Source organism: Oncorhynchus keta, chromosome 13, assembly GCF_023373465.1.
Source record: "Oncorhynchus keta strain PuntledgeMale-10-30-2019 chromosome 13, Oket_V2, whole genome shotgun sequence".
NCBI classification, from domain to species: domain Eukaryota; kingdom Metazoa; phylum Chordata; class Actinopteri; order Salmoniformes; family Salmonidae; genus Oncorhynchus; species Oncorhynchus keta.
In genome coordinates this window covers 14828406-14853804 of record NC_068433.1, presented here as the reverse complement: position 1 = coordinate 14853804, position 25399 = coordinate 14828406, and the positions used below count along the sequence as shown (strand labels likewise).

At 45.1% G+C, this 25399-nt stretch overlaps 1 protein-coding gene across 1 annotated transcript in view; it reads right to left on the bottom strand.

Annotated features, from left to right (window-relative positions):
* Nucleotides 1–25399, bottom strand: part of LOC118392701 (neurexin-1-like) — a 1157590-nt gene that overhangs the window by 152890 nt on the left and 979301 nt on the right. The window contains exon 17 of the mRNA XM_052460740.1: nucleotides 12648–12829. Coding sequence (XP_052316700.1) covers nucleotides 12648–12829 — 182 coding nt within the window. The remainder of the gene's footprint in view (nucleotides 1–12647; nucleotides 12830–25399) is intronic.

Below are 25399 nucleotides of genomic sequence, written 5' to 3'. Positions count from 1 at the left end.
CCAATGGGAGAGATGCAGAAAAAGAGCTGGGAGAGAGGCTGATGGCCTGAAGTGAAGGGTGAGCGGGAGGACAACAAAGAATAAGGACAACAGACAGTCGGCAGGGTCAACCCAAGGTCAACCCAGCTCTCATCAGCCCTATAACGAAACCTACAGACCCGTAATTCACTCACACTGATACTGGTTGCATCCTAAATGGTACCCCATTCCCAATGTAGTGCACTACTTTTGACCAGGGCCCGTAGGGAATAGGCTGCCATTCTGGACTCACCACTGATATACCCGCTGTGATGATACAAAGTCGATGGGATGTGATGGAATCAATCCCCTGATGATATAGTGTGATATAGAAGTCTAGGTGATATAGTGTGATATAGAAGGCTAGGTGATATAGAAGGCTTGGTGATATAGAAAGGCTTGGTGATATAGAAGGCTAGGTGATATAGAAGGATAGGTGATATAGAAGGCTCGGTGATATAGTGTGATATAGAAGGCTAGGTGATATAGAAGGCTAGGTGATATAGTAGGATAGGTGATATACGAGGCTAGGTGATATACTAGGCTAGGTGATATAGAAGGCTAGGTGATATAGTAGGATAGGTGATATAGGAGGCTAGGCGATATACTAGGCTAGGTGATATAGAAAGGCTTGGTGGTATAGAAGGCTAGGTGATATAGTAGGATAGGTGATATAGTGCGATATACTAGGCTAGTTGATATAGAAAGGCTTGGTGGTATAGAAGGCTAGGTGATATAGAAGGCTAGGCGATATAGTGTGATATAGAAGGCTAGGTGATATAGTAGGATAGGTGATATAGGAGGCTAGGTGATATACTAGGCTAGGTGATATAGAAAGGCTTGGTGGTATAGAAGGCTAGGTGATATCGTGTGATGTAGATGCTAGGTGATATAGAAGGCTAGGTGATATATAAGGTTAGGTGACATAGAATGCTAGGTGATTAATTGTGTTATAGATGCTAGGTGATATTGAAGGCAGCGAAAACAGGATTTAGAAATGTTTGCAAATATATAATAAATACGTAAGTATTCAGTCCCTTTCCTATGAGACTAGAAATTGAGCTGAGGTGCATCCTGTTTCCATTGATCATCCTTGAGATTTTTCTACAACTTGATTGGAGTCCACCTGTGGTAAATTCAACTGATAGGACATGATTTGGGAAGGCACACACCTGTCTATATAAGGTCCAACAGATTACAGTGCATGTCAGAGCAAAACCCAAGCCATGAGGTCAAAGGTATTGTCCGTAGAGCTCAGAGACAGGATTGTGTCGAGGCACAGATCTGGGGAAGGGTACCAAAACATTTCTGCAGCATTGCATGTCCCCGAGAACAAAATGGCCTCCATCATTCTTAAATGGAAGAAGTTTTGAACCACCAAGTCTCTTCCTAGAGCTGACTGCACCGGCAAACTGAGCAATCGGGGGAGAACGGCCTTGGTGACCAAGAACCCAATGGTCACTCTGACAGAGCTCCAGAGTTCCTCTGTGGAGATGGGAGAACCTTCCAGAAGGATAACTATCTCTGCAGCACTCCACCAATCAGGCCTTTATGGTAGAGTGGCCAGACGGATGCCACTCCTCAGTAAAAGGCACATGACAGCCCGCTTGGAGTTTGCCTAAAGGCACCTAAAGGCTCTTAGAAGTTGAGAAACCAGATTCTCTGGTCTGATGAAACCAAGATTGAACTCTTTGGCCTGAATACCAAGCGCCACGTCTGAAGGATACCTGGCACCATCCCTAAAATGAAGCATGGCGGTGGCAGCATCATGCTGTGGGGATGTTTTTCAGTGACAGGGACTGAGAGATTAGTCAGGATCAAAGGAAAGATGAATGGATTAAAGTACAGAGAGATCCTTGATGAAAACCTGCTCCAAAGTGCTCAGAACCTCAGAATGAGGCGAAGGTTCACCTTCCAACTGGAAAATGACCCTAAGCACACAGCCAAGGAAACGCAAAAGTGGCTTTGGGATAGGTCTCTGAATGTTCTTGAGTGGCCCAGCCAGAGACTTGAACCTGATCGAACATCTCTGGAGAGACCTGAAAATAGCTGTACAGTAACGCTCCCCATCCAACCTGACAGAGCTTGAGAGGATCTTCAGAGAAGAATGGGAGAAACTCCCCAAATACAGGTGTGCCAAGCTTGTAGCGTCATACCCAACAAGACTGGAGGCTGTAATCTCTGTAAATGCTTTTTTCATGAATTTGCAAACATTTCTTCAAACCTGTTTTTGCTTTGTCATTATGTGGTATTGTGTGTAGATTGTTGAGGGGGAAAAAACTATTTAAACCATTTTGGCCTTGACCTGTGGAATGAAACCCCAACACTGAGCCAGAGCTCATCAAATCAAATCAAATCAAACCTGTGGTATGAAGCCCCAACACTGAGCCAGAGCTCTTCAAATCAAATCAAATCAAACCTGTGGTATGAAGCCCCAACACTGAGCCAGAGCTCTTCAAATCAAATCAAATCAAACCTGTGGTATGAAGCCCCAACACTGAGCCAGAGCTCTTCAAATCAAATCAAATCAAACCTGTGGTATGAAGCCCCAACACTGAGCCAGAGCTCTTCAAATCAAATCAAATCAAACCTGTGGTATGAAACCCCAACACTGAGCCAGAGCTCTTCAAATCAAATCAAATCAAACCTGTGGTATGAAGCCCCAAAACTGAGCCAGAGCTCTTCAAATCAAATCAAATCAAACCTGTGTTATGAATCCCCAAAACTGAGCCAGAGCTCTTCAAAAATCAAATCAAATCAAACCTGTGGTATGAAGCCCCAAAACTGAGCCAGAGCTCTTCAAATCAAATCAAATCAAACCTGTGGTATGAAGCCCCAAAACTGAGCCAGATCTCTTCAAATCAAATCAAATCAAACCTGTGGTATGAAGCCCCAACACTGAGCCAGAGCTCTTCAAATCAAATCAAATCAAACCTGTGGTATGAAGCCCCAACACTGAGCCAGAGCTCTTCAAAATCAAATCAAATCAAACCTGTGGTATGAAGCCCCAACACTGAGCCAGAGCTCTTCAAATCAAATCAAATCAAACCTATGGTATGAAGCCCCAACACTGAGCCAGAGCTCTTCAAATCAAATCATATCAAACCTGTGGTATGAAGCCCCAACACTGAGCCAGAGCTCTTCAAATCAAATCAAATCAAACCTGTGGTATGAAGCCCCAACACTGAGCCAGAGCTCTTCAAATCAAATCAAATCAAAATGAAGCCCCAACACAAAGCTCTTCAAATCAAATCAAATCAAACCTATGGTATGAAGCCCCAACACTGAGCCAGAGCTCTTCAAATCAAATCATATCAAACCTGTGGTATGAAGCCCCAACACTGAGCCAGAGCTCTTCAAATCAAATCAAATCAAACCTGTGGTATGAAGCTCCAACACTGAGCCAGAGCTCTTCAAATCAAATCAAATCAAACCTGTGGTATGAAGCCCCAAAACTGAGCCAGATTTATTCAAAGTTATGCTTTGTAAACAACAGCTGTAGACTAACAGTGAGATAAATAAAATAGAGAAATAATACAAAAGTAAATCACGTTATAATAAAAGTAATAATAAATACACAATAACTTATCTACACATGGTACCAGTACCAGTACCAGTCGATGTGCAGGGGTACGAGGTAATTCATTGTGTGTGTGTGTGTGTGTGTATGTGTGTGTTTCTCTGTCCGTCCCTCCCAGCCATAGTCCCAAACACAGTGCTGAATGAGGCTTGACCCCAGGTCAAATGTGTCCCTGTGCCTCCTAGGCAGCGGCAGACCAAACGCATTGGGGTAAGAGTAATGAAGTGGGAGAAGTGTCAAACTAAACACACCCCCACATGCACACACACGCACACACACATGCACACACACGCACACTCAATCCCCACATCGACCTAAGGGTAGATAGACTGATGGGTGGATGAGGGAGGAAAAGAGGAGTAGAAAGTAGGGGATAGCAGCACTATTTTCACTCTGCCTTGAAGGCTGTAGTTAGTCAGTGTGAGCCCAGAGACAGAGAGAGAGGAATCATGTGACAGCACAGTCTGGAATAGCACCTGGCACCAGCCTCTCTTCATACCTGCAGGGAAGGTGTGTGTGTGTGTGTGTGTGTGTGTGTGTGTGTGTGTGTGTGTGTGTGTGTGTGTGTGTGTGTGTGTGTGTGTGTGCGCGTGCGTGTTTGACACCAGCTACAGTGAGAAGAACAAAGCCACTGAGTTCGGCAGCCAGCTGATAATGAACAGAATGTCATCCATTAAAATAATATGGGTTTTGAATATCGTCGGAAGCCAGAGAGCAGTGAGCACACAGGTCAATGAGACATTTAAAGGCAGCATTAATGCCTTTTTAAAAGGGCCGGATGTCCTTTAATTGCCTTATAAAGTTATCTTTCGGGTTCTCTTTACGTAGACCGCTGAAACTCAACTCTGGACCTCGAAGCAAGTTCCACTGCCTTTTTTCATTGGTCCCCTCTAATCTGTGACTGATTTAGACCTGGGACACCAGGTGAGGGAAATTAATTATCAGATCTACTGTCCCTCTCCTGTCTATCCAATCTACTGTCCCTCTCCTGTTCCTCCAATCTACTGTCCCTCTCCTGTCTATCCAATCTACTGTCCCTCTCCTTTCTATCCAATCTACTGTCCCTCTCCTGTCTATCCAATCTACTGTCCCTCTCCTGTCTATCCAATCTAATGTCCCTCTCCTGTTCCTCCAATCTACTGTCCCTCTCCTGTCTATCCAATCTACTGTCCCTCTCCTGTCTATCCAATCTAATGTCCCTCTCCTGTCTATCCAATCTAATGTCCCTCTCCTGTCTATCCAATCTAATGTCCCTCTCCTGTTCCTCCAATCTAATGTCCCTCTCCTGTTCCTCCAATCTACTGTCCCTCTCCTGTCTATCCAATCTACTGTCCCTCTCCTGTTCCTCCAATCTACTGTCCCTCTCCTGTCTATACAATCTACTGTCCCTCTCCTGTCTATCCAATCTACTGTCCCTCTCCTTTCTATCCAATCTACTGTCCCTCTCCTGTCTATCCAATCTACTGTCCCTCTCCTGTTCCTCCAATCTACTGTCCCTCTCCTGTCTATCCAATCTACTGTCCCTCTCCTGTCTATCCAATCTACTGTCCCTCTCCTGTCTATCCAATCTACTGTCCCTCTCCTGTCTATCCAATCTAATGTCCCTCTCCTGTCTATCCAATCTATTGTCCCTCTCCTGTCTATCCAATCTAATGTCCCTCTCCTGTCTATCCAATCGACTGTCACTCTCCTGTCTATCCAATCTACTGTCCCTCTCCTTTCTATCCAATCGACTGTCACTCTCCTGTCTATCCAATCTACTGTCCCTCTCCTGTTCCTCCAATCTACTGTCCCTCTCCTGTCTATCCAATCTACTGTCCCTCTCCTGTCTATCCAATCTACTGTCCCTCTCCTGTCTATCCAATCTATTGTCCCTCTCCTGTCTATCCAATCTACTGTCCCTCTCCTGTTCCTCCAATCTACTGTCCCTCTCCTGTCTATCCAATCTACTGTCCCTCTCCTGTTCCTCCAATCTACTGTCCCTCTCCTGTCTATCCAATCTAATGTCCCTCTCCTGTCTATCCAATCTATTGTCCCTCTCCTGTCTATCCAATCTAATGTCCCTCTCCTGTCTATCCAATCTATTGTCCCTCTCCTGTCTATCCAATCTACTGTCCCTCTCCTGTCTATCCAATCTAATGTCCCTCTCCTGTCTATCCAATCTATTGTCCCTCTCCTGTCTATCCAATCTAATGTCCCTCTCCTGTCTATCCAATCTAATGTCCCTCTCCTGTTCCTCCAATCTACTGTCCTTCGCCTGTCTATTCAATCTAATGTCCCTCTCCTGTCTATCCAATCTATTGTCCCTCTCCTGTCTATCCAAACCAATGTCCCTCTCCTGTTCCTCCAATCTAATGTCCCTCTCCTGTCTATCCAATCTACTGTCCCTCTTTCTGTCTATCCAATCTACTGTCCCTCTCCTTTCTATCCAATCTACTGTCCCTCTCCTTTCTATCCAATCTAATGTCCCTCTCCTGTCTATCCAATCTACTGTCCCTCTCCTTTCTATCCAATCTAATGTCCCTCTCCTGTCTATCCAATCTACTGTCCCTCTCCTGTCTTTCCAATCTAATGTCCCTCTCCTGTCTATCCAATCTACTGTCCCTCTCCTGTCTATCCAATCTAATGTCCCTCTACTGTCCCTCTCCTGTCTATCCAATCTGATGTCCCTCTCCTGTCTATCCAATCTACTGTCCTCTCCTGTCTTTCCAATCTAATGTCCCTCTCCTGTCTATCCAATCTACTGTCCCTCTCCTGTCTTTCCAATCTAATGTCCCTCTCCTGTCTATCCAATCTAATGTCCTCTACTGTCCCTCTCCTGTCTATCCAATCTACTGTCCCTCTCCTGTCTTTCCAATCTAATGTCCCTCTCCTGTCTATCCAATCTACTGTCCCTCTCCTGTCTTTCCAATCTAATGTCCCTCTCCTGTCTATCCAATCTAATGTCCCTCTACTGTCCCTCTCCTGTCTATCCAATCTGATGTCCCTCTCCTGTCTATCCAATCTACTGTCCCTCTCCTGTCTTTCCAATCTAATGTCCCTCTCCTGTCTATCCAATCTACTGTCCCTCTCCTGTCTATCCAATCTAATGTCCCTCTACTGTCCCTCTCCTGTCTATCCAATCTACTGTCCCTCTCCTGTCTATCCAATCTATTGTCCCTCTACTGTCCCTCTCCTGTCTTTCCAATCTAATGTCCCTCTCCTGTCTATCCAATCTACTGTCCCTCTCCTGTCTTTCCAATCTAATGTCCCTCTCCTGTCTATCCCATCTACTGTCCCTCTCCTGTCTATCCAATCTATTGTCCTCTCCTGTCCCTCTCCTGTCTATCCAATCTACTGTCCCTCTTCTGTCCATCCAATCTACTGTTCCTCGCCTGTCTATTCAATCTAATGTCCCTCTCCTGTCTATCCAATCTATTGTCCCTCTCCTGTCTATCCAAACCAATGTCCCTCTCCTGTTCCTCCAATCTAATGTCCCTCTCCTGTCTATCCAATCTACTGTCCCTCTTTCTGTCTATCCAATCTACTGTCCCTCTCCTGTCTATCCAATCTACTGTCCCTCTCCTTTCTATCCAATCTAATGTCCCTCTCCTGTCTATCCAATCTACTGTACCTCTCCTGTCTTTCCAATCTAATGTCCTTCTCCTGTCTATCCAATCTACTGTCCCTCTCCTGTCTATCCAATCTGATGTCCCTCTCCTGTCTATCCAATCTGATGTCCCTCTCCTGTCTATCCAATCTACTGTCCCTCTCCTGTCTTTCCAATCTAATGTCCCTCTCCTGTCTATCCAATCTACTGTCCCTCTCCTGTCTTTCCAATCTAATGTCCCTCTCCTGTCTATCCAATCTAATGTCACTCTACTGTCCCTCTCCTGTCTATCCAATCTACTGTCCCTCTCCTGTCTTTCCAATCTAATGTCCCTCTCCTGTCTATCCAATCTACTGTCCCTCTCCTGTCTTTCCAATCTAATGTCCCTCTCCTGTCTATCCAATCTGATGTCCCTCTCCTGTCTATCCCATCTACTGTCCCTCTCCTGTCTTTCCAATCTAATGTCCCTCTCCTGTCTATCCAATCTACTGTCCCTCTCCTGTCTATCCAATCTAATGTCCTCTACTGTCCCTCTCCTGTCTATCCAATCTACTGTCCCTCTCCTGTCTATCCAATCTATTGTCCCTCTACTGTCCCTCTCCTGTCTTTCCAATTTAATGTCCCTCTCCTGTCTATCCAATCTACTGTCCCTCTCCTGTCTTTCCAATCTAATGTCCCTCTCCTGTCTATCCAATCTAATGTCCCTCTACTGTCCCTCTCCTGTCTATCCAATCTGATGTCCCTCTCCTGTCTATCCAATCTACTGTCCCTCTCCTGTCTTTCCAATCTAATGTCCCTCTCCTGTCTATCCAATCTACTGTCCCTCTCCTGTCTATCCAATCTATTGTCCCTCTCCTGTCCCTCTCCTGTCTATCCAATCTACTGTCCCTCTTCTGTCCATCCAATATCCTGTCCCTCTCCTGTCTATCCAATCTACTGTCCCTCTCCTGTCTATCCAATCTACTGTCCCTCTCCTGTCTATCCAATCGACTGTCCCTCTCCTGTTCCTCCAATCTACTGTCCCTCGCCTGTCTATTCAATCTAATGTCCCTCTCCTGTCTATCCAATCTATTGTCCCTCTCCTGTCTATCCAAACCAATGTCCCTCTCCTGTTCCTCCAATCTAATGTCCCTCTCCTGTCTATCCAATCTACTGTCCCTCTTTCTGTCTATCCAATCTACTGTCCCTCTCCTTTCTATCCAATCTACTGTCCCTCTCCTTTCTATCCAATCTAATGTCCCTCTCCTGTCTATCCAATCTACTGTCCCTCTCCTTTCTATCCAATCTAATGTCCCTCTCCTGTCTATCCAATCTACTGTCCCTCTCCTGTCTTTCCAATCTAATGTCCCTCTCCTGTCTATCCAATCTACTGTCCCTCTCCTGTCTATCCAATCTAATGTCCCTCTACTGTCCCTCTCCTGTCTATCCAATCTGATGTCCCTCTCCTGTCTATCCAATCTACTGTCCCTCTCCTGTCTTTCCAATCTAATGTCCCTCTCCTGTCTATCCAATCTACTGTCCCTCTCCTGTCTTTCCAATCTAATGTCCCTCTCCTGTCTATCCAATCTAATGTCCCTCTACTGTCCCTCTCCTGTCTATCCAATCTACTGTCCCTCTCCTGTCTTTCCAATCTAATGTCCCTCTCCTGTCTATCCAATCTACTGTCCCTCTCCTGTCTTTCCAATCTAATGTCCCTCTCCTGTCTATCCAATATAATGTCCCTCTACTGTCCCTCTCCTGTCTATCCAATCTGATGTCCCTCTCCTGTCTATCCAATCTACTGTCCCTCTCCTGTCTTTCCAATCTAATGTCCCTCTCCTGTCTATCCAATCTACTGTCCCTCTCCTGTCTATCCAATCTATTGTCCCTCTCCTGTCCCTCTCCTGTCTATCCAATCTACTGTCCCTCTTCTGTCCATCCAATATCCTGTCCCTCTCCTGTCTATCCAATCTACTGTCCCTCTCCTGTCTATCCAATCTACTGTCCCTCTCCTGTCTATCCAATCGACTGTCCCTCTCCTGTTCCTCCAATCTACTGTCCCTCGCCTGTCTATTCAATCTAATGTCCCTCTCCTGTCTATCCAATCTATTGTCCCTCTCCTGTCTATCCAAACCAATGTCCCTCTCCTGTTCCTCCAATCTAATGTCCCTCTCCTGTCTATCCAATCTACTGTCCCTCTTTCTGTCTATCCAATCTACTGTCCCTCTCCTGTCTATCCAATCTAATGTCCCTCTCCTTTCTATCCAATCTACTGTCCCTCTCCTGTCTATCCAATCTAATGTCCCTCTCCTGTCTATCCAATCTACTGTCCCTCTCCTGTCTTTCCAATCTAATGTCCCTCTCCTGTCTATCCAATCTACTGTCCCTCTCCTGTCTATCCAATCTAATGTCCCTCTACTGTCCCTCTCCTGTCTATCCAATCTGATGTCCCTCTCCTGTCTATCCAATCTACTGTCCCTCTCCTGTCTTTCCAATCTAATGTCCCTCTCCTGTCTATCCAATCTACTGTCCCTCTCCTGTCTTTCCAATCTAATGTCCCTCTCCTGTCTATCCAATCTAATGTCACTCTACTGTCCCTCTCCTGTCTATCCAATCTACTGTCCCTCTCCTGTCTTTCCAATCTAATGTCCCTCTCCTGTCTATCCAATCTACTGTCCCTCTCCTGTCTTTCCAATCTAATGTCCCTCTCCTGTCTATCCAATCTGATGTCCCTCTCCTGTCTATCCCATCTACTGTCCCTCTCCTGTCTTTCCAATCTAATGTCCCTCTCCTGTCTATCCAATCTACTGTCCCTCTCCTGTCTATCCAATCTAATGTCCCTCTACTGTCCCTCTCCTGTCTATCCAATCTACTGTCCCTCTCCTGTCTATCCAATCTATTGTCCCTCTACTGTCCCTCTCCTGTCTTTCCAATCTAATGTCCCTCTCCTGTCTATCCAATCTACTGTCCCTCTCCTGTCTTTCCAATCTAATGTCCCTCTCCTGTCTATCCAATCTAATGTCCCTCTACTGTCCCTCTCCTGTCTATCCAATCTGATGTCCCTCTCCTGTCTATCCAATCTACTGTCCCTCTCCTGTCTTTCCAATCTAATGTCCCTCTCCTGTCTATCCAATCTACTGTCCCTCTCCTGTCTATCCAATCTATTGTCCCTCTCCTGTCCCTCTCCTGTCTATCCAATCTACTGTCCCTCTTCTGTCCATCCAATATCCTGTCCCTCTCCTGTCTATCCAATCTACTGTCCCTCTCCTGTCTATCCAATCTACTGTCCCTCTCCTGTCTATCCAATCGACTGTCCCTCTCCTGTTCCTCCAATCTACTGTCCCTCGCCTGTCTATTCAATCTAATGTCCCTCTCCTGTCTATCCAATCTATTGTCCCTCTCCTGTCTATCCAAACCAATGTCCCTCTCCTGTTCCTCCAATCTACTGTCCCTCTTTCTGTCTATCCAATCTACTGTCCCTCTTTCTGTCTATCCAATCTACTGTCCCTCTCCTTTCTATCCAATCTACTGTCCCTCTGCTTTCTATCCAATCTAATGTCCCTCTCCTGTCTATCCAATCTACTGTCCCTCTCCTTTCTATCCAATCTAATGTCCCTCTCCTGTCTATCCAATCTACTGTCCCTCTCCTGTCTTTCCAATCTAATGTCCCTCTCCTGTCTATCCAATCTACTGTCCCTCTCCTGTCTATCCAATGTAATGTCCCTCTACTGTCCTCTCCTGTCTATCCAATCTACTGTCCCTCTCCTGTCTTTCCAATCTAATGTCCCTCTCCTGTCTATCCAATCTACTGTCCCTCTCCTGTCTTTCCAATCTAATGTCCCTCTCCTGTCTATCCAATCTAATGTCCCTCTACTGTCCCTCTCCTGTCTATCCAATCTACTGTCCCTCTCCTGTCTTTCCAATCTAATGTCCCTCTCCTGTCTATCCAATCTACTGTCCCTCTCCTGTCTTTCCAATCTAATGTCCCTCTCCTGTCTATCCAATCTAATGTCCCTCTACTGTCCCTCTCCTGTCTATCCAATCTGATGTCCCTCTCCTGTCTATCCAATCTACTGTCCCTCTCCTGTCTTTCCAATCTAATGTCCCTCTCCTGTCTATCCAATCTACTGTCCCTCTCCTGTCTATCCAATCTAATGTCCCTCTACTGTCCCTCTCCTGTCTATCCAATCTACTGTCCCTCTCCTGTCCCTCTCCTGTCTATCCAATCTACTGTCCCTCTTCTGTCCATCCAATATCCTGTCCCTCTCCTGTCTATCCAATCTACTGTCCCTCTCCTGTCTATCCAATCTACTGTCCCTCTCCTGTCTATCCAATCGACTGTCCCTCTCCTGTTCCTCCAATCTACTGTCCCTCTACTGTCTATCCAATCTAATGTCCCTCTCCTGTCTATCCAATCTACTGTCCCTCTCCTTTCTATCCAATCGACTGTCCCTCTCCTGTCTATCCAATCTACTGTCCCTCTCCTTTCTATCCAATCGACTGTCCCTCTCCTGTCTATCCAATCTACTGTCCCTCTCCTTTCTATCCAATCGACTGTCCCTCTCCTTTCTATCCAATCTACTGTCCCTCTCCTGTCTATCCAAACCAATGTCCCTCTCCTGTTCCTCCAATCTACTGTCCCTCTCCTGTCTATCCAATCTATTGTCCCTCTACTGTCCCTCTCCTGTCTATCCAATCTACTGTCCCTCTCCTTTCTATCCAATATACTGTCCCTCTCCTGTCTATCCAATATACTGTCCCTCTCCTGTCTATCCAATCTGATGTCCCTCTCCTGTCTATCCAATCTACTGTCCCTCTCCTGTCTTTCCAATCTAATGTCCCTCTCCTGTCTATCCTATCTCCTCTCCCTCTCCTGTCTATCCAATCTACTGTCACTCTCCTTTCTATCCAATCTAATGTCCCTTTCCTGTCTATCCAATCTATTGTCCCTCTACTGTCCCTCTCCTGTCTATCCAATCTACTGTCCCTCTCCTTTCTATCCAATATACTGTCCCTCTCCTGTCTATTCAATCTACTGTCCCTCTCCTGTCTATCCAATATACTGTCCCTCTCCTGTCTATCCAATCTGATGTCCCTCTCCTGTCTATCCAATCTACTGTCCCGCTCCTGTCTATCCCATCTCCTGTCCCTCTCCTGTCCCCCTCCTGTCTATCAAATCTACTGTCCCTCTCCTGTCTATATCCCATCTCCTGTCCCTCCAATCTCCTTTCCCTCAAACGTATTATCCCTCCAACCTACTAACATACTGTCCCCCCAATCTCCTGTCCCTCCAATACAGGCTACTGCCTCTAAAATACTGTCCCTCCAACTTTGTGCCACTTCAATATACTTTCCCGCCAACCCACTCACCCCACAAATCCACAAACCCCATGTACTGCTCCCCCGCCATGATGTCCCACCGCCAACTCCCCACCCATTACACCATCTATCCCCTCTGCGGTCCCCAGGTTAGTATCTTACTATGTGCAGCTCCAGGTAGTCTCCCAGTCCCTTGGCACTCTCCACCCTGAGCAGCACGGCCTCCTTGAGCTGCGTGCTGAAGCCCACCGCCAGCCGGTCTGCCCGCGTGCTCGGCCGGTCGTTGGGGGGCCAGGTGTACGTGATGAGGGCTCCTCCTCTCCCGAAGATGTAGGTTGTCCCAGCTGTGGAGGGAAGAGGAGGCAAGTGTTATATATGGTGAAAACTATTTTATACTCCCATATCATGTGATACATTTGAAGATCAAACCAATAGATGAAAGTATCAAAAAGAAGGCTTCGGGAAAGCATTCCAGGTGACTACCTCATGAAGCTGGTTGAGAGAATGCCAAGAGTATGCAAAGCTATCATCAAGACAAAGGGGGGCTACTTTGAAGAATCTCATATATAAAATATACTTTGATTTGTTTAACACTTTTTTGGTTACGACATGATTCCATATGTGTTATTTCTTAGTTTTGATTTCTTCACTATCTTTGTACAATGTAGAAAATAGTAAAATAAAGAAAAGCCCTGAAATGAGTAGGTGTGTCCAAACTTTTGACTGGTACTATAGGCATATACACTATCTACCAAGATAGTTTTTTAATCTGTATTATTTGTAGCCATCTATTTACTACCACAAACAAATGCTGGAACTAAAACCACACTCAACCAACTATAAGGCCATAAACAAACAAGAAAACGTTCATCCAGAAGCAGCGCTCCTGGTGGCCGGGGACTTTAATGCAGGCAAACTTAAATCCTTTTTTACCTCATTTCTACCAGCATGTCACATGTGCAACCAGAGGGAAAAAAACTCTAGACCACCTTTACTCCACACACAGAGACGCATATAAAGCTCTCCCTCGCCCTCCATTTGGCAAATCTAACCATCATTCTGTCTTCCTGATCCCTGCTTACAAGAAAAAACTAAAGCAGGAAGTACCAGTGACTCGCTCAATAGGGAAGTGGTCAGATAACTCAGATGCTACGCTACAGGACTGTTTTGCTAGAATAGACTGGAATATGTCCCAGGATTCATCCAATGGCATTGAGGTGTATACCACCTCAACTTCATCAATAAGTGCATCGACAATGTGGTCCCCATGGTGACCGTGCGTACATACCCCAACCAGAAGCCATGGATTACAGGCAATGTCCACACCGACCTAAAGGCTAGAGCTGCCGCTTTCATGGAGCGGGACACTAATCCGGACACTTATAAGAAATTCCCTTATGCCCTCAGACGAACCATCAAACAGGCAAAGTGTCAATACAGGACTAATATTGAATCCTGCTACACCGGCTCTGAGGCTCGTCGGATGTGGCAGGGCTTGCAAACTATTACGGACTGCAAAGGGAGAACCCAGCCGTGAGCTGCCCAGTGACGCGAGCCTACTAGACGATCTAAATCGCTTGGAGGCAAGCAACACTGAAGCATGAATGAGAGCACCAGCTGTTCCGGGCAACTGTGTGATCATGCTCTCCGTAGCCAATGTGAGCAAGAACTTTAAACAGGTCATTATTCACAAGGCTGCGGGGCCAGACGGATTACCCGGACGTGTACTCAGATCATACACGGACCAACTGCAAGTGTCTTCACTGACATTTTCAACCTATCCCTGACCGAGTCTGTAATAACTAGATGTTTTAAGCCGACCATCATGCCCAAGAAAGTGAAGGAAACCTGCCTAAATGAATACCGCCCCGTAGCACTCATTTAATTTTATTTTTTTATTTTTTTTCATATCGGTAGCCATGAAGTGCTTTGGAAGGCTGGTCATAACTCACATCAACACCATCATCCCGGAAACCCTAGACCCAATCCAATTTGCATACTGCCCCAACAGATCCACAGATGATGCAATCTCACTGCCCTTTCCCACCTGGACAAAAGGAACACCTATGTGAGAATGCTGTTCATTGACTACAGCTCAGCATTCAACACCATAGTGCCCACAAAAGTTCAACATTAAGCTAAGCACGCTGGGACTAAACACCTCCCTCTGCAACTGGATCCTGGACTTCCTGACGGGCCGCCCCCAGGTGGTAAGGGTAGGTAACAACACATCTGCTATGCTGATCCTCAGCACAAGGGCCCCTCAGGCGTGTGTGCTTAGTCCCCTCCTGTACTCCCTGTTCACTCACAACTGAGTGGCCAAGCACGACTCCAACACCATCATTACGTTTGCTGACAACACAACAGTGTTAGCCCTGATCACCGACAACGATGAGACAGTCAATAGGGAGGAGATCAGAGACCTGGCAATGTGGTGCCAGGACAACAACCTCTCTCTCAATGTGAGCAACACAAAAGAGCTGACAATAGGAAAAGGACAACAGGAAAAGGAGGGCCGAACAGGCCCCCATTAACATCGACGGGGCTGTAGTGGAGCGGGTCGAGAGTTTCAAGTTCCTTGGTGTCCACATCACCAACAAATGATCATGGTCCAAACACACCAAGACAGTTGTGAAGAGGGCCCGACAACACCTTTTCCCCATCTGGAGACTGAAAAGACTTGGAATGGGTCCCTAGATCCTCAAAAAGTTGTAAAGCTGCACCACTGAGAGCATCCTGACCGGTTGTATCACCGACTTGTATGGCAACTGCTCGGCATCTGACAGCAAGGCGCTACAGAGGGTAGTGGGTATGGCCCAGTACATCACTGGGTCCAAGCTTCCTGCCATCCAGGACCTATATACTAGGCAATGTCATAGAAAGGCCCAAATTGTCAAAGACTTCAGTCACCCAAGTCAAAGAATGTTCTCTCTGCTACCGTACGGCAAGCGGCACCAGAGCTCCAAGTCTAGGTCCAAAAGGCTCCTTAACAGCCTCTACCCCCAAGACTGCTGAACAATTAATCAAATGGCCACCCGGACTATTCACATTGACACCCCCACCCTGTGTTTTTATACTGCTGCTACTGTCTGTTTATTGTCTACACATAGTCACTTTACCCCTACCTATATGTACAAATGACCTGGACTAAGCTGCACCCCCACACATTGACTCGGTACCCCCTGTATATAGCCTCGTTATTGTTATTTTATTATGTTGCTTTTTGTTTTATTTTTTACTTTAGTAAATATTTTCTGAACTCTATTTCTTGAACTGCATTGTTGGTTAAGGGCTTGTAAGTAAGCATTTCACGTAAGGTCTACACTTGTTGTATTCAGCATTTCACAGTAAGATCTACAGCTGTTGTATTCAGCATTTCACAGTAAGATCTACAGCTGTTGTGTTCAGCATTTCACAGTAAGATCTACAGCTGTTGTATTCAGCATTTCACAGTAAGATCTACAGCTGTTGTGTTCAGCATTTCACAGTAAGATCTACAGCTGTTGTATTCAGCATTTCACAGTAAGATCTACAGCTGTTGTATTCAGCATTTCACAGTAAGATCTACAGCTGTTGTGTTCAGCATTTCACAGTAAGATCTACAGCTGTTGTATTCAGCATTTCACAGTAAGATCTACAGCTGTTGTGTTCAGCATTTCACAGTAAGATCTACAGCTGTTGTTTTCAGCATTTCACAGTAAGGTCTACTACACCTGTTGTATTCAGCATTTCACAGTAAGATCTACAGCTGTTGTGTTCAGCATTTCACAGTAAGGTCTACAGCTGTTGTGTTCAGCATTTCACAGTAAGGTCTACAGCTGTTGTATTCAGCATTTCACAGTAAGATCTACAGCTGTTGTATTCAGCATTTCACAGTAAGATCTACAGCTGTTGTATTCAGCATTTCACAGTAAGATCTACAGCTGTTGTATTCAGCATTTCACAGTAAGATCTACAGCTGTTGTATTCAGCATTTCACAGTAAGATCTACAGCTGTTGTATTCAGCATTTCACAGTAAGATCTACAGCTGTTGTATTCAGCATTTCACAGTAAGATCTACAGCTGTTGTATTCAGCATTTCACAGTAAGATCTACAGCTGTTGTATTCAGCATTTCACAGTAAGATCTACAGCTGTTGTATTCAGCATTTCACAGTAAGATCTACAGCTGTTGTATTCAGCATTTCACAGTAAGATCTACAGCTGTTGTTTTCAGCATTTCCCAGTAAGGTCTACTACACCTGTTGTATTCAGCATTTCACAGTAAGATCTACAGCTGTTGTGTTCAGCATTTCACAGTAAGGTCTACTACACCTGTTGTATTCAGCATTTCACAGTAAGATCTACACCTATTGTATTTGGCACATGTGACAAATACGATTTGATTTGACCTCAGTCATTTTGCACTTTGCACATTTTCGGGCATCATATCCTAATAAATTATATATACTTTTTGCATTTATATTTTCCATAAACCTCTCTCGTGTCCATGGGATCTCTGTGGCTGCCCTCAATACCGCATCAAAACTCATTCTGCACACACTGATGCCTGCCAAATGACCTAAAACGACTGAGACACCAACACTCCAGCCACAGACCTCGTCTCATATTAACAATGCTGTGTGGGCAAACGGATGCTGAAAGCACTGTCAAACACCGGGGGGGATACGACGATCGCTGAGTCACTCGCACACACTGCCGGAGACAGTGAATCATCACACTTTATTTTAGTTGCTCCAGCTTTGACAATTACGATAACTTGTGACCCATCTACAGATCAGCTGGTTTTGCTATTTCGAACAGGCTCATGTAATGAACCCAGTGCCAAACCCTTCTGTTCCTCCCTCCCACCAGAGACTAGCTGTGTTGTTTCCTACCAGCTGTATTCTTTTAGCAGTGAATAATTATCGCAGCATGGTAGGGGAGCAGGCTGAAAGAAGAGTAGGCGGAAAGAGGGAGGGAGGGATGGAAAGAAATTAGAGGGGGTGACAATGAGGTGTGAGTTGCGATGGTTGGATGTGTTGAAGCCAGTGAGGTAATGTTCATCTGTTCCACAGCAACATCACTCTGTTGTCTTCCGGCTCAAAGGCGTCAGGGCTGTTCAAGATGAGAAGAGACACATGGAGCAGGTTGGTGTTTTTCATTGTGAATCTTGTTCTGGAGGCAGTTCTGCAGAGTGGTCACTAGCTGGCACAGCCACAAAGTCATAAAATCACATTTTAAACCTAACCCCAACCATAACCTCATCCTTAACCACATTGCCAACCCTAATGCCTGACCCTAACCTTAAATTAATACCAAAAAGCAAATGTTAGTTTTCATGAATTTGTACAATATAGCAAATTTTGACTTTGCGGCTGGTCTATCTAAGAGGAAAACGCTCAGTTCTGCCTCCAGGCCAAGCAGTGGTGTAAAGTACTTAAGTAAAAATACTTAAGAACTACTTAATTGTTTTTTGGGGTATCTGCACTTACTTTAATATTTATATTTTTTGACAACTTTTACTTTCCCTCTACTACATTCCGAAATACAATTATGTACATTTTACTCCTTACATTTTCCCTGAAACCCAATAGCACTTCTTACATTTTGAATGCTTAGCAGAACAGAAAATTTGTCCAATTAAAGCATTTATCAAGATAACATGCCTGGTCATCCCTACTGCCTCTGATCTGGTGGACTCACTAAACACACATGTCAGTGTTGGAGTGTCCAATCATAAATAAAACATTTAAAAATAAAATTGTGCCATCTGGTTTGTTTAATATAAGGAATTTTAGGTTATCCTCTTGAAACTAGGGGGCACTATTTTTATTTTGGGAAAAATAACGTTCCCAAAGGAAACCGCCTATTTCTCAGGACCAGATGCTAGAATATACATATAATATACATATAATTGACAGCTTAGGATAGAAAACACTCTAAAGTTTCCAAAACTGGCAAAATGTGAGTATAACAGAACTGATATTGCAGGCAAAAGCCTAAGAAAAATCCAATCAGGAAGTGACTCATGTTTTGAAACCGTTGTGTTCCTATGCACCCCTATTGGTCACTGAAAGGGATATCAACCATATTCCTTTTTCTACGTATTCCCTAAGGTGTCTACAGCATTGTGACGTAGTTTCACGCCTTTATGTTGAAGAATGAGCGTAAACGACTACATTGCGTAAGTGCCATGTTTCTGTCGTTATATTATGTATATAATTCAACAAAAAATGTTGGCGTTGTCGTGACCGCTATTTCCGGAGGATTTCTGAACATAACATGACAAGCAAACAGAGGAATTTTGGGTATAAAAATGATCTTTATGGAACAAAAAGAACATTTGCTGTCTAACTGGGAGGCTCGTCAGTGAAAACATCCAAAGATCAAAGGTAAACGGTTAATTTGATTGCTTTTCAGATTTTCGTGACCAAGCTTCCTGCTGCTAGCTGGACATAATGCTATGCTAGGCTATCGATAAACTTACACCGACGCTTGTCTTGCTTTGGCTGTAAAGCATAATTTCAAAATCTGAGATGTCAGGGTTATTAACAAAAGGCTAAGCTGTGTTTCACTATATTTCACTTGTGATTTCATGAATATTCATATTTTCTAGGAATATTTTTTGACCGTTGCGCTATGCTAATTTGTGTAGTTGATGACAATTCTCCAGGATCCGGGAAGGGTGGTTCCAAGAGGTTTTAAATGATTTATACTTTTACTTTTGATACTTAGTGTCACGCCTTAGTTATCTTTGTTTTCTTTATTATTTTGGTTAGGTTAGGGTGTGACATGGGGGATTTATGTGTTTTGTCTGGTCTAGGGGTTTTGTATGTTTATGGGGTGTTTTCTAGTCTAGGTGTCTATGGTTGCCTAGATTGGTTCTCAATTAGAGGCAGGTGTTTATCGTTGTCTCTGATTGGGAACCATATTTAGGCAGCCATGTTCTTTGGGTATTTTGTGGGTGGTTGTCTTCTGTCTTTGTGTCTATGCACCAGATAGGACTGTTTCGGTGGTTTGTAGTTCACGGTTATGGTCTTTATTAAACATGTTGAACTCTAACCACGCTGCATTTTGGTCCTCCTCTCCTTTAACGGAAGAAAAACGTTACATTTTAGCAATTACATTTAATTGTGATACTTAAGTAGATTTAAAACCAAATACTTTTAGACTTTTAGTCAAGTAGTATTTTACTGGGTGACTTTTTTTTTATAAATGTATCTTTACTTTTACTCAAGTATGACAATTGGGAACTTTTTCCACCACTGAGTGCAAGACTCATGACAATAAATGTCAACCTGCGCACATGGAGGGAAACTGCTCTAAGATGGCCGCTGGTAGAATGGCACCCATGTTGCAGAGAGATTGAGGCAGTAACACTAGCAGCAGCACCCACACTCAGGTGCGAGTCTCTCGCTTTTCTCTTTCCGCCTCAGTGTGTGAAGCGCGTGATGCCTCGGCTCTCCGGGTCCCAGCCTTCCAATCTAATTTATTTTCTAAATAAACAAGATGCGTGACTGAAATACTATAACTAGCCCACAGCATGAAAGACCATCTTAGAGAAATAAGATACACAACTGAAGGTTTCACTTTCTCCTCTTCCATCAGTCATGTAGAACGCAGGAAATTGGCATAAATACAGAAGGTGATAGTGATGATGAGGATGACTACTGAATACAGAAAATCGCCACCGCATATCTATTTACAATATCTACACCAACAACTACTCAATAATCAACACTACAGTACATATTCTATTGACAATTTAATCCAGATGCCATGCCCAGGGAAACATTTACAATCAACACCGCTTACGACTGTAAAGCCACAAAGTCAAAAACTGCAAAGTACCTGTCATCAATCATTAAACTAGATAACTTCATTTAAGACAGAGCTGTATAATTATCTCTCCTTATTTTATTCAGTTCTTGTCCTGTGTGGTGGCAGGCACAATGTCTGCGGTGACGGTGGCCACCTGTTGTTACGGCAAACCTGCAGCAGCCCACTAAGCGATGATACGAAGAGGTGATGAGGCTTCTAATGAGCTGGTCTGACAGGTCTTCCCTGACTGAGACCGTGTCTTAGTGTGTCAGAGACACCCAACACCTGCTCCTCTCCGCTAGCTAACTGACTGGTGCAGAGGAGATGCATGTAGACCCATGCCACCCGCCAACCACATATCCCTTTCTGCACACCAAGAGATTGAGTGAGAGAGAGAGATGTAGAGAGAGATGTAGAGGGAGACGGAGAGGTAGAGGGAGATGTAGAGGTAGAGGGGGATGTAGAGGTAGTGGGAGACGTAGAGGGAGACATAGAGGCAGACGTAGAGTGAGAGGTAGAGGGAGATGTAGAGGGAGACATAGAGGGAGAGGTAGAGGTAGAGGGAGAGGCAGAGAGAAATGTAGAGGGAGACGTAGAGGGAGAGGTAGAGGTAGAGGGAGATGTAGAGGGAAATGTAGAGGGAGAGGTAGAGGGAGAGGTAGAGGCAGAGGGAAATGTATAGGGAGAGGTAGAGGGAGATGTAGAGGGAGACATAGAGGGAGAGGTAGAGGTAGAGGGAGAGGCAGAGGGAGACGTAGAGAAAGATGTAGAGGGAGATGGAGACGTAGAGGGAGATGTAGAGGGAGACGTAGAGGGAGACGTAGAGGGAGAGGTAGAGGGAGAGGCAGAGGGAAATGTAGAGGGAGAGGTAGAGAAAGATGTAGAGAAAGATGTAGAGGGAGATGGAGATGTAGAGGGAGACATAGAGGGAGACATAGAGGGAGAGGCAGAGAGAAATGTAGAGGGAGAGGTAGAGGGAGATGTAGAGGGAGACATAGAGGGAGAGGTAGAGGTAGAGGGAGAGGCAGAGAGAAATGTAGAGGGAGAGGTAGAGGGAGATGTAGAGGGAGACGTAGAGGGAGAGGTAGAGGGAGAGGTAGAGGCAGAGGGAGAGGCAGAGGGAAATGTAGAGGGAGAGGTAGAGGGAGATGTAGAGAAAGATGTAGTGGGAGATGGAGACGTAGAGGGAGATGTAGAGGAAGACGTAGAGGGAGATGTAGAGGGAGAGGTAGAGGGAGACGTAGAGGGAGAGGTAGAGGGAGAGGCAGAGGGAAATGTAGAGGGAGAGGTAGAGGGAGATGTAGAGAAAGATGTAGAGGGAGATGGAGACGTAGAGGGAGATGTAGAGGGAGACGTAGAGGGAGAGGTAGAGGGAGACGTAGAGGGAGATGTAGAAGGAGAGGTAGAGGGAGACGGAGAGGTAGAGGGAGAGGGAGAGGCAGAGGGAAATGTAGAGGGAGAGGTAGAGGGAGAGGTAGAGGGAGATGTAGAGGGAGAGGTAGAGGCAGAGGGAAATGTAGAGGGAGAGGTAGAGGGAGACGTAGAGAAAGATGTAGAGGGAGATGGAGACGTAGAGGGAGATGTAGAGGGAGAGGTAGAGGGAGAGGTAGAGGGAGAGGCAGAGGGAAATGTCGAGGGAGAGGTAGAGGGAGACGTAGAGAAAGATGTAGAGGGAGATGGAGACGTAGGGGGAGATGTAGAGGGAGAGGTAGAGGTAGAGGTAGAAGGAGAGGCAGAGGGAAATGTCGAGGGAGAGGTAGAGGGAGACGTAGAGAAAGATGTAGAGGGAGATGGAGACGTAGAGGGAGATGTAGAGGGAGATGGAGACGTAGAGGGAGATGGAGACGTAGAGGGAGAGGTAGAGGGAGAGGTAGAGGGAGACGTAGAGGGTAAGAGTGGGAGAGAGAGAAGAAGTCAGAGAGAGAGAGTGAGAGAGTGAGAGATAAAAAGACAAAGAGAAAGTGAGCTATCAACATAACTCCCTAAATCTCCACACTGTCCATTTCATACTTAAGACTGAAGTTAGAGCTAAATGAATAAGGTCTTGGGATTCCTCCTCGGCAAACAAAACTCAGGGCAGAATATGGATTTTCCACTGACCTTGACCAGTCTACCTCTAATCAAGCAATCTGCTCTCTCTGTTTTGTTGGACTAATAATAATAATGATGGAAACGCTCCATAGCGCTCATGTTTATTTTGCAGACTGAATAAGAGCTAAATATTTATTACTTGTCCAATTAGCTCAGACTGGAATCGATGTCAACCAATCAATCCTCTCTACCTGCAACAGAGAAGCGGGAGGCGATATCAAACGTTGCAGGACGCCACGTTGATTATTATTTTCATTTCTGGGGCTGGTAACATTTTATTTTCAGTTGAGGCCGGGGGGATAAATAATCATAAAGCTCCCTGAATGAAAAGTAATGAAAAAAACGGATTGATTTTAAATTGTTCCAATGCAGGGCAGGTGGAGTGTCTGTGTGTCGTGTGAGTGGTGGGGTTTGTCATATTGGACACTCATGGTGAATAGCCATTGATTTGGGCCAAAGCAAGGCCTTCTAGGACACCTGTTGTTCTCCACAACAGCTATAAAATAAATAGGTCATCATAGACAGACGGCTAGAATGATATGCGACCAGATGTCTCTCATCCCGACAGATCAGCGTCTACTGTACTCAGTCCACAGATATATGACTCGAGTGGCCTATGTAATAAGCCTCCATAACTTCTAGTGTTCTATTTAATTGTGTGATTCAGCCTTTCTTATGATTCACGGTGACGAAGGACAAGTTGATCCAACACCGGAACCACTACAACAATACTGTTTGTATCTTTAGACATATAAACTAGGCAGTGCCTCTTCAGACTCTGTCCATAAACCCTCTCTGTTAAACCTTCTGTTCATACAGGAACCAAGTGGGTTGTTGGTGTAATTAGTCCATGTGACTAGACTGCGATATTGATTCCCTTTGAAAAGAGCAAAACAGAAAGCTTTCAATAGTTTGGTTCTAAAGAGAAGTTTCATAATGAAGTGACCTGGTAGACTGGACGTTGCAGATAGGACATGTTGTCAACTAGAACTCTGTTGAGCTCAAGATGAACAGATACAACACATAAGCACGCGCGCACTCACGCACGCACGCACACACACACATATATTCACATGCATGCACTCACACACATATATTCACATGCATGCACACACACACATATATTCACATGCATGCACACACACACATATATTCACATGCATGCACTCACACACATATATTCACATGCATGCACTCACACACATATATTCACATGCATGCACTCACACACATATATTCACATGCATGCACTCACACACATATATTCACATGCATGCACTCACACACATATATTCACATGCATGCACTCACACACATATATTCACATGCATGCACACACACACATATATTCACATGCATGCACTCACACACATATATTCACATGCATGCACACACACACATATATTCACATGCATGCACTCACACACATATATTCACATGCATGCACTCACACTTGTGGTAGTTTCACAATCTACAGGGTTGATTGCGTCAGACAGACATTTCCCTGTAGGTCCATTTAAACCATGTATCTCATCCGGGTTGGAGATTGGCTCATATCATCGAGCGTTAACATAGTCTGAAGAAGCCTGTCCTTTCTGTCCTTTGGGACCCTGAGTGGCGCAGCGGTCTAAGGCACTGCATCGGCTGTACCACAACCGGCCGTGATCAGCAGTCCCACAGGGCGGCGCACAATTGGCCCAGCGTCGTCCGGGTTAAGGGAGGGTTTGGCCGGGGTAGGCCGTCATTGTAAATAAGAATCTGTTCTTAACTCACTTGCCTGGTTAAATGAAGGTCAAATGAATAAAAATAGGCTGATGGGCTAGGATTAGAGTGTGTGAGTGTGCAGTTATCTCAGGCACATTGCACCCCTACGGTGGCCACACTGCTAAACTCACATAGCTGTTGGACGCCGACCACAATGGCCAATGGAATAATGGCCAATGGAATTTACAGAAGAGAAAATACCCAATTGTATGGAGGCACAGGAGTGGAAACCTTTCAAGCCCAAATATTCTACAAGAAAGCTTTGGTCTACAATGATTCACCAACTTGGTTTCTTGGTAAACTGCTCGAGTTCCTGCTCTTTAAAATTGTTTTACAAAATGGAGGGAGGGGCTGGTATAAAGGGATGGAGGGGAGGGAGGTTAGAGACGGACAGTTTCACCTGCCGATAAGGGGAACATCTCTCGGAGGGTTGATAGGTCGAAACGTTGTGTTAACGCCCCGCATATATTATCAGGACCCAAAAGGCCCTTCTGCCTCATAACGTGTGTGATAGGAAGACCCAAAAGGCCCTTCTTCCTCATAACGTGTGTGATAGCTCTGGGGGTGCTTCTGGAACGTCTCATCGAGAGTGAGAATGGGCCGACTCAAACCACACACACACACACACACACACACACACACACACACACACACACACACACACACACACACACACACACACACACACACACACACACACACACACACACACACACACACACACACACACACACACACACACACACACACACACACACACACACACACACACAGTCACAACCCACTACAACTGCAGCAACATTCTTGCCGGTCTCCTAATAACCTGGAAGTCAGAGACGTGGGACAGCTGAATATTTCAATGGCAGATTTAGCCCTGCGACTCTAACAGTCTTAATTATTCATCACCTTCACAGACTGCAGCGTACAACACATTTTCACAGCACATGATATCATTTTTTAAATCTATTTACAAGAAATGTGACATTTGCTAGGATTCACTGCTGATTATGTCAACGATGGGAACAGACGGCATCTTGGGGGCAGAGAGACGGGGAGGAAAAAGGTTCCTTCTACATGTGGCTATTTAGAGGAACCAGAGTAAACGAGACACGGGGAAGAGTTACGGCGAGACACCAACATCTCCCGCATGGTGCCATCATTCTGGAAAGGTCAGGATTCGGTAGGTGATGTGTGCGCTTCTTGTTAGTGGGGCAAATTAGCGTTAACATCATACTAATTATGCTCTAGGGTAAGAA